At 54.9% G+C, this 9520-nt stretch overlaps 2 protein-coding genes across 2 annotated transcripts in view; both read right to left on the bottom strand.

The window, feature by feature from the left end:
• Positions 1-2642: 2642 nt before the first annotated feature.
• Positions 2643-8798, bottom strand: LOC144492478 (Wilms tumor protein 1-interacting protein homolog). Its single transcript, XM_078210540.1, has 5 exons — positions 8709-8798; positions 6426-6556; positions 5184-5235; positions 3998-4066; positions 2643-3758 (listed from the first exon to the last, which is right to left on the bottom strand). The coding sequence occupies exons 1-5, from the start codon at positions 8715-8717 to the stop codon at positions 3606-3608; spliced, it is 414 nt and encodes a 137-aa protein (XP_078066666.1). The 5' UTR covers positions 8718-8798; the 3' UTR covers positions 2643-3605.
• A 535-nt stretch (positions 8799-9333) lies between these two features.
• Positions 9334-9520, bottom strand: part of LOC144492437 (uncharacterized) — a 3146-nt gene continuing 2959 nt past the window's right edge. Inside the window, exon 2 of the mRNA XM_078210445.1 lies at positions 9334-9344. Within this exon, the coding sequence (XP_078066571.1) occupies positions 9334-9344 (11 nt within the window). The remainder of the gene's footprint in view (positions 9345-9520) is intronic.

The raw sequence follows: 9520 nt of genomic DNA, 5'->3' as shown, positions 1-9520 counted from the left end.
TAAAGGAGCAGAGGTGCGAAATGCAGGCATTGATGATGAAACTACAGGTATTGGTACAAATAAAGAAGTTTAGGAATTTGCATTAGGAGATAGACATGGACCTGGGTTTTCAGCTGTTAAATTTCAAAGGTGAGTTAAAGGTTTTTACAGCTTGCAAAGGTTTCAGAAGTAAACAAGGGAAGGTTATGACATTTTTTTGTTCCCAAATGCAGAGACAATAGGAAAGATTTGTATATTTTGGAAAAGTTAAGTTCAAAAGAGTGCTGAGACAATGGAAGTGAAGATGAAAGGGAAAGAAATGGATACTTAACAAGACGACCGTGCCAGAGCGGTGAACCCGAGACACATCAGGCCGTGTCCAACACCACAGCACAAAGCCCCATCTTACAAGATGGAAAGCTGTCTCGACAAGAATTATTTTTGACAATTATTTCTGCTTGTTGTCCGTACTTCCCATGATCCCTCAGGACAATGGCATCACTTCCCGCCATCCAATCACAGACAAAGCACAAGGTCAAAGTTAACTACAAAAACTGGTTTTATTTGAAAAAAGGCAGATTATATCTAAGGTTAAATGACCTTTGACATTTACACGTTTAATAATTTAGGTTGATATTATGTGGCTTTATTTTTAGATAAATAAATCTACACGTCTTTTCTTTGCCTCAACAAAATCAAAGACAGAATTTTTCAATCCCGCAGCAGATTTGGAGAGATGGTCAGGACACAGCCTCAAGTTTTAGGGAAAACATTTTCTTCTCTCATTTTCCTTCTGTTCATTGTTATTTTAACCAATGTGCCCCCCCCTCCCCCAGCCCTCCAAATCCCTCCCTCTGGTTGGTTCCAAAGGTGCTGAATATTTGTTAAATAGCTCTCAGAGTCTTGGACTGGGATCCCAGAGAGCATGTCAAAAGCAAACCTTTTGCTCGTCTCCCCGAACCCTCTCTCCCACTTCACCCCCATCAGTGGCCAGCTGAGCAACCAGCATTCAGGAAGCATTTTCTTGGAGGAACCAGCCAAGGAACATTCTCCCAGGATAGGCAAACATCGACAATGGTCGAACATTTTGTGGAGACTTTGGTGCCACAGGTACAAGCTGAACGTAAGGCACCGAAACAAGGGAACACTTTTACCCAACAGGGTTAGTCATCTCTTTCTGGGGAAGACGCCATGTTTGTTTATAAAGCTTCTGCTCGGTGACCTGGGAATGTGACAAAGGGTCAAGCTGGAAGGCCCCAGAGCTCTGGCTGAGGGAGAAAGCTGATCAGAGACAAGGCTTTTCTTTCAGAAGGTGAAGGGAGGGTGGGTGCGGAGGGCTGGGGACATTTGGAAAAATAAATAAGGTGGAGGAGGCAGTTGTGGGGGTGTGGATGGGGGAGGAGGATGACGTGTACCAGCTTTCAAGACCCCAGTTAGAAGGGGGACCAATTGGTCGAACCAGTTGAACATCAAGTTCGACCACTGAACACCTGCCAGCTGCCAACAATTGGAAAGGGGCCGCCAGAGTTACTGAACTAATAAACATGAGTAACCCAGACACCTCGCATTCAGAAAAACCTGCCGGCTTTTCCATCGGAAAGATGGGATGTGAGGAGCCATCGCAAGGCGGGAGAACATTTGTGCAAGTCAGGTCTGATTAACAAGAGCACCTATCAGCAGCACAGACCATTCCAGCGGGGGTGGGGGGGGGGTGGAGGCACGGCGGGGAGTGCGGGGTGGTGGGGGCACGGCGGGGTGGGGGGTGCACGGCGGGGAGTGCGGGGTGGGGGGGTACGGCGGGGAGTGCGGGGGGCACGGCGGGGAGTGCGGGGGGGGCACGGCGGGGAGTGCGGGGTGGGGGCACGGCAGGGAGTGCGGGGTGGGGGGGCATGGCAGGGAGTGCGGGGTGGGGGGGGGCACGGCAGGGAGTGCGGGGTGGGGGGGGCACAGCGGGGAGTGCGGGGTGGGGGGTGGTGGGGGCACGGCGGGGAGTACGGGGTGGAGGGGGCACGGCGGGGAGTGTGGGGTGCGGGGTGGGGGGTCACGGCGGGGGGTGGTGGGTGGTGAGGGCACGGTGGGGAGTGCGGGGTGGGGGGTGGTGGGGGCACGGCGGGGAGTGCGGGGGCACGGCGGGGAGTGCGGGGTGCGGGGGGCACGGCGGGGAGTGCGGGGTGCGGGGGGCACGGCGGGGAGTGCGGGGGGGGCATGGCGGGGAGTCCGGGGTGGGGGCATGGCAGCGAGTGCGGGGTGGGGGGGCACGGCGGGGAGTGCGGGGGGCACGGCGGGGAGTGCGGGGTGGGGGGGGGGCACGGCGGGGAGTGCGGGGTGGGGGGGGCACGGCGGGGAGTCCGGGGTGGGGGGGGCACGGCGGGGAGTGCGGGGTGGGGGGGGCACGGCGGGGAGTGCGGGGTGGGGGGGGCACGGCGGGGAGTGCGGGGTGGGGGGGGCACGGCGGGGAGTGCGGGGTGGGGGGGGCACGGCGGGGAGTGCGGGGTGGGGGGGGCACGGCGGGGAGTGCGGGGTGGGGGGGGCACGGCGGGGAGTGCGGGGTGGGGGGGGCACGGCGGGGAGTGCGGGGTGGGGGGGGCACGGCGGGGAGTGCGGGGTGGGGGGGGCACGGCGGGGAGTGCGGGGTGGGGGGGCACGGCGGGGAGTGCGGGGTGGGGGGGGGCACGGCGGGGAGTGCGGGGGGGAATGGGGACCGGGGGAATGGGGACCGTTGAATAAACAGTACAAAATAAAACATGTACCGTGTTATCCAATTAGAATAAAAACACGTTTTTAAAAAACTATTAAAAAAATTACAAAGTTGGGCCCACTGTACATTGCAACCAATGAGGAGTTTTGTATAAAATGGTTGCGTTACTTTGCATAGTCTATATGCCTTTGTGTCGCAATCGGTACAGAAGAGGTTAATTATAGCGAGTGGATGATGTGTTAGTAAGTGCTAAATTACCCATCAAGCAGTGGCCATGGTCAAGTGGCTGTCAGTTAAGCGAATGAGAGCACCTCAGGCCACAGACTCTGAGAGAGTGACAATGTCCCTCCTGTCTGCTGAGGAGTATCTCAAAGAAACTCTTTTCGTCAAGAGGGGCAACCAAGCTTTGGTCACTCAAAATAAGCACCACCCTGAGCCAGAAACATCTGATGATATAGTGAAGGCTTTCAAAAATAGGATCATGATTAGTGTTGGGTGTGCTAGGTCTAGCTGCCATTTTGGAAATTCGAACCTGTAGTCAGATCGAGGTTGGAATTGTTGCTCTGGCCTAGCCAGAAGGGTGTCAGTCAGTCACTTCAACACGACCAGGGGGCAGGCGCCTTGCCTGCTGAGATTTGGTCACTGACTTCCTCTAACCAAGCAAGTTGGATCTCCTTCCCACAGTCTCAAAGCTGCTTCTTTCCTGAAGATCGCCGGGATATCAGCTTGGTTTCTGAAGATAACCTTGGATGCTCCCGCTCCTTCCAGAAGAAACGCCAGCAAGCTTCTAGATTCCGGTTACTACAGCAGTGTGAGGAGAGGTGGAAGACAGCCAGGGTCAGGCACAGCTAGTGTTGTCTCAGTAGATTCCTGCAAGTTCTGGGCGTTGTTGCCGCTCACTCGGGTCTCTCATGTCGGAGTCCAGGCGTCACAGCTCAGTGATATGAAGCTGGTAACTCGGGGGAGGATGTGTTGACGGAGGAATGTTGATTCTCCGGATGTGGCAGCCATGGCACAGCAGATGCCCCTCCAGAGGGTAACAGCGACAACCCTCCTCATCGTTCAACTGGAGATGACAATCCTGGGGGCAATAGAAGAATAATGGTGGGGTCAAAGGTTATTGCAAATAAAACAGTCCAATTCCACCGCCTACTAACCCCACCCCAGCAACCATCGATCTCCTATTGGCTTGCTGGGGCAGCCAATCAAGGTAGACTATCCAGTTCTCAATGTGGTTGTTGTTGCTTTACCCCAATTCCCCAAACCTGAAACTCGCAGCCAGAGAGAAAATAAAAACATTCCAAAGTCCCAAATTCTCACCTCGCAGTGATAACATTCCACGTGATAATCTTTATCCATCGACACTACGCGGATTGTTTCCTCCGAACCCTGAAAATGACCAACAAACTCACTCAGCAAGATCCCCCTCTCAGGGCAACAGACACTCCCCCGACAGCTCCCCACCCCCCGCACACCAATACCACCCCCACCCCTCATCCACCCCGATACAGCCCTGACCCCCCCCCACACACCCCCCACCCCAATACCGCCCCCACCCCTCATCCACCCCGATACAGCCCTGACCCCCCCCCCACACACGCCCCACCCCAATACCACCCCCACCCCTCATCCACCCCGATACAGCCCTGACCCCCCCCACACACCCCCCACCCCAATACCGCCCCCACCCCTCATCCACCCCGATACAGCCCTGACCCCCCCACCCCAATACCACCCCCACCCCTCATCCACCCCGATACAGCCCTGACCCCCCCACCCCAATAGAGCTCCCACCCCCCCCCACCCGCACACCCACCTCCCACCCCAAATCAGCCCCGACCCCCACCCACCCCAATACAGCCCCCACTCCCCCCACACGCCCCCCACCCCCTATTCACCCCAATACAGCCCCTGCCCCCCACCCCCCCGATACAGCCCCCACCCCCCCACCCAGATACAGCCCCCACCCCCCCCACCCAGATACAGCCCCCACCCCCCCCCACCCAGATACAGCCCCCACCCCCCCCACCCAGATACAGCCCCCACCCCCCCACCCAGATACAGCCCCCACCCCCCATCCCCCCGATACAACCCCCACCCCGATACAGCCCCCACCCCCTACCCACCCATACCCACACTGCCCCCACACCAATACAACCCCCCCCTCCCCCCCTCCACGCTCATCCATTTACCCTTCACAATTATGACGTGGACAATGATGCTGAAGCTTCATAAAGGAGACCGGGGGGTGGTGGTGGGGGGGGGGTGTGTGCGGGGGGAGGGGGACGGGGGGAGGCGGGAGGCGGCGGGGGGGGGAGAGGGGAGCGAAACACAGAAACAAAGAAAGATGGGAAAAAGAACGACAAAAACAGCGTGGGGGAGTGATCGGGTAAATAGGGGGGAGGGAGAAAGAGTGAGTGAGAGATGGAGCGAGAGAGAGAGAGAAGGAAGAATGTGAGACAGTGAGTCAGTCAGATTGGGAAGGAGGGAGATGTGGGAAACGTACCTGTGCCGGGAGAATGGGATACCCACAGGATGCACACTTGGGAGCAAATACCCTGGACAAGAAAAGATCACAAATTAGACACAAAAAATATACCCCGAGAACAGAATATACCAGAGAAGAGAACACCGGGGGAGTGAACCCAGAACAGAATATACCGAGACCAACAGCTACAAGTTCCGTCGTGAGATATTTGGGAGCGAGCTCGAGGCTGGAGATAAACATGATGTTTGGACCATTTGTTGCTCCATGGAGCAGTGCAATTCCATTCACAGCTGGGCCAAAGTGGGAGAGGGATGTCCTGTTTCAGACCAACTCTGCGGTTCTTAAAGAGTGCTGTACATCTGGACAGCACAGGCAGGGTGGCACCGTCACTGCCAAAGAGGCAGCGACCACACAGCATAAACTCAGGGCACACAGTCCCTCGTACAGGGGGGCTGGAGCGGGATGGGGCGGGGATGGGGCGGGGAGGGACCGGGCGGGGCCTGGCTGGGGGTGCAGGGCGGGGCCTGGCTGGGGGTGCAGGGCGGGGCCAGGCGGAGCGGGACGGGACCGGGCAGGGGTTGGGTGGGGCGGGGCGGGCCGGGCCTGGCTGGGGGTGCAGGGCGGGGCCGGGCAGGGCAGAGAGGGGCCAGGTGGAGCGGGACGGGGTCAGGCGGCTCCGGGCAGGGGTTGGGCGGGCCGGGCCTGGCTGGGGGTGCAGGGTGGGGCCGCGCAGGGCAGAGAGGGGCCAGGCGGGATGGGGTGGCTCCAGGCAGGGGTTGGGTGGGGCGAGGCGGGGCAAGGAGGGGTGGGCCTGGCTGGGGGTGCAGGGCGGGGCCAGGTGGAGCTGGACAGGGCCAGGCGGCTCCAGGCAGGGGTTGGGCAGGCCGGGCCTGGCTGGGGGTGCAGGGCAGGGCCAGGCAGAGCGGGACGGGGCCAAGCTGGGTGGGGTGGCTCTGGGCAGGGGTTGGGTGGGGCGAGGCGGGGCAAGGAGGGGTGGGCCTGGCTGGGGGTGCAGGGCGGGGCCAGGTGGAGCGGGACGGGGCCAGGCGGGGTGGGGTGGCTCTGGGCAGGGGTTGGGCGGGGCGAGCCGGGCCTGGCTGGGGGTGCAGGGCGGGGCCTGGCTGGGGGTGCAGGGCGGGGCCAGGCGGAGCGGGACGGGGCCGGGCGGGGTGGGGCGGCTCCAGGCAGGGGTTGGGCGGGGCGAGCCGGGCTGGGGGTGCAGGGCGGGGCCGCGCAGGGCAGAGAGGGGCGAACACTCACGTGTGGTAATCTTTGACACAGTAAATGTTGTTGTCCACGTCGACGGTGAAAGGCACTCCGTCCAGACACTGGTTACAAAGCACGCAGCGGAAACAGCCGGGGTGATAGGACTTCCCCAGAGCCTGCAAGATCTGCAACCAACACAGCGTGAAGTTAGCTTACAGCTCACAGGAATCACAGCTCTGACCCCCCTTTCCAAATATTCCTTCCTCCACTGCACTGCTGCACACTCGGTTCATAGAATCTTCTAGAAACCCAATCAGTCCCAGCACACATGTCCCACCACCATTCAATCAGATCATGGTTAATCTGTGTCCCAGCCCCTATCCCTCAGCTCCCTGAGTGAACTAAACGTCTCGCAACCTCAGTCTCAACACCTCCAACTGACCCCCAGAATTCAGTCATTTTCAGGTCACAGATTTCTCAACTTTACCCCTATAGAAAGTGGGCTCTCATTTTAAGGTACGTTCCTTTTTCTGAACTCATCTATCTCATTTCACCCCATAAACATCATCAAGAATCTGGTGAACTGGTGCGGCAACAATAATCTCTCCCTCAATGTCAACAAAATGAAGGAGATTGTCATCGACTTCAGAAAGTGTAAAGGAGAACATGCTCCTGTCTTCATCAATGGGGACGAAGTGGAAATGGTCGTGAACAAGCTTTTAGGTGTCCAGATCACCAACCTGTCCTGGTCCCTCCATGCCGACACTATAGTTAAGAAAGCCCCACCAACGCCTCTACTTTCTCAGAAGACTAAGCAAATTTGGCATGTCAGCAACATGCATCTCACCAACTTTTACAGATGCACCATAGAAAGCATTCTTTCTGGTTGTATCACAGCTTGGTATGGCTCCTGCTCTGTCCAAGACCGCAAGGAACTACAAAAGGTCGTGAACGAAGCCCAGTCCATCACGCAAACCAGCCTTCCATCCATTGACTTTGTCTACACTTCCCACTACCTCAGGACAGCAGCCAGCATAATCAAGGACCCCACGCACCCCGGACATTCTTTCTTCTGCCTTCTTCCATCAGGAAAAAGATACAAAAGTCTGAGGTAACGTACCAACCGACTCAAGAACAGCTTCTTCCCGGCTGCCATCAGACTTTTGAATGAATCATTGAATCCCTCGAGTGCAGGAGGTGGCCATTCAGCCCATCAAGTTTGCACCGACTCTCACTGTAGCATCTTATCCAGGTCCAACGTCCTCCCCCAATCCCAGTAACCCCACGCATTTACCCCACTAATCCCCCTAACATTGACATTTTTGGACACTAAGAGATAATTTAGCACAACCAATCTGCCTAACCTGCACAACTTTGAACTGTGGGAAACCGGAGGAAACCCACGCAGACAAGGGGAGAACATGTAAACGCCACACAGTAACCCAAGCGTGGAATTGAACCCAAGTCTCTGGAGCTATTAGGCAGCAGTGCTAACCACTGTTCCGCCCATCAAGTGGACCTACCTCGCATTAAGTTGATCTTTCTCTACACCCTAGCTGTGACTCTAACACTACATTCTGCACCGTTTCCTTTCCTTCTCTATGAACAGTATGCTTTGTCTGTATAGCGCGCAAGAAACAATATTTTTCACTGTATACCAATACATGTGACAATAATAAATCAAATCCATAACACTTCAGTTGGAATTACCCATCAGAATTCAAGGGGATTCCAGTAGCATCTATGCAAACTGTCCTCATATTCTTGATCCATGTTAGTCCAGTTATCACCCAAAGGCAATACATCCTCAGTGAAGCCCAGGACAATATCCCACAGAGTTTAACTGCAGAATTATTTCAATCCCTTTGTATTGCAGCCTTTTCAATTACTTTATAAGCTGGTTGCTAGAATTAATGATGTCAAATAATCAACTGTAGCAAAACCTAGCCTCGTTCTGCTCTCCCCATCATTATAATATCTCTCCGCTGTTAACATTCTGTTCAAAGTCATATCCTCTTTCGGTACATGCAGAGTTAACACTGCCAGTCAGCCAGAGAAATAACAATTTCCTCAAGTTAAACACTGGAAAAATGGACATGCTGTTTGTCACAGGTATCTCAGAGCTCCAGTAGGTGTTAAAACTGGCTAAAGATGCCAGGCTCAATAATAACATGGATTTATTGCCAAGTATAAACTTACACAGAAAACGAATTAAAGCTATTTCTATCAGACGGAACCCTCACAGGCAGTCACAACCTGTGATCAAATCAACATTGGTATACAGTGACTGCAACAGTTACAGAGGGAATAATCCTGGGAGTTCTCCATATCTCTTACCATCTCCATTATCAGATGTCCACACACAAAACACTTGTCTGCTGTCTGCTGGAAGCCCGAATACTGTAAATAAAAATTCCACACCACATAATCAATGCATATAAATACAACATGGACAATATTACAAAGCAATGAATAAGCAGCCTGTATTCACCCAATATTCACCTCAAATCCGAGCATTCCCACCAGATTTCTTCCATCTCCCCTGTCCCCACAGGCCGGTACTATCTGTGTGTGCCTCTGATTACAGCCTCCTGTGAACTCCTGACTTTAATCACTCCACCATGAGCAGCTGTGGAATTCCCTCTCTAAACCTCACTCTCCTACAAGACATTCCTTCAAATCTCTCTCTTTGACCTCACGTTTGGACCTGCCTAGTGGCACAGTGGTACTGTCACTGGACAAGAGATGCAAAGACCCAGGGTAATGCTGTGGGGAACCAGGTTCGAATCCCATCACGGGAGATGATGAAATTTGAATTCAATAAAAATCTGGAATTGAAAGTCTAATGATGACCATGAAACCATTGTTGTAAAAATCCACCTGGCTCACTAGAAGGAAATCTGCCATCCTTACCTGGTCTGACCTACATGTGACTCCAGACCCAAAGTAATGTGGTTGACTCTTAAATACCCCCTGAAAATGGCCAAGCGAAACACTCAAGTCAAGGGCAATTAGGAATGGGCAACAAATGCTGAATTAGCCAGCAAGACTCTCATCCCCTGAATGAATAAAAATCTCACGTGGCTGTGTGTGAAATTTTGTTGATTACACTCCTATGAGGAAAGTTGATTGACTGCATTAAAGGCGCT

This window comes from Mustelus asterias, chromosome 4 (assembly GCF_964213995.1).
Source record: "Mustelus asterias chromosome 4, sMusAst1.hap1.1, whole genome shotgun sequence".
In the NCBI taxonomy this organism is placed as follows: domain Eukaryota; kingdom Metazoa; phylum Chordata; class Chondrichthyes; order Carcharhiniformes; family Triakidae; genus Mustelus; species Mustelus asterias.
Note: the sequence above shows the minus strand (reverse complement) of the source record. Positions and strands in the feature narration are given on the sequence as shown.

Coding starts and splice junctions, on each gene's coding strand:
- LOC144492478 (XM_078210540.1), bottom strand. Junction 5,236..6,425: donor TGTGTCAAAGATTACCACAC/GTGAGTGTTCGC, acceptor TTTCTTGTCCAG/GGTATTTGCTCCCAAGTGTG. Junction 3,759..3,997: donor TGGAATGTTATCACTGCGAG/GTGAGAATTTGG, acceptor TATTGCCCCCAG/GATTGTCATCTCCAGTTGAA.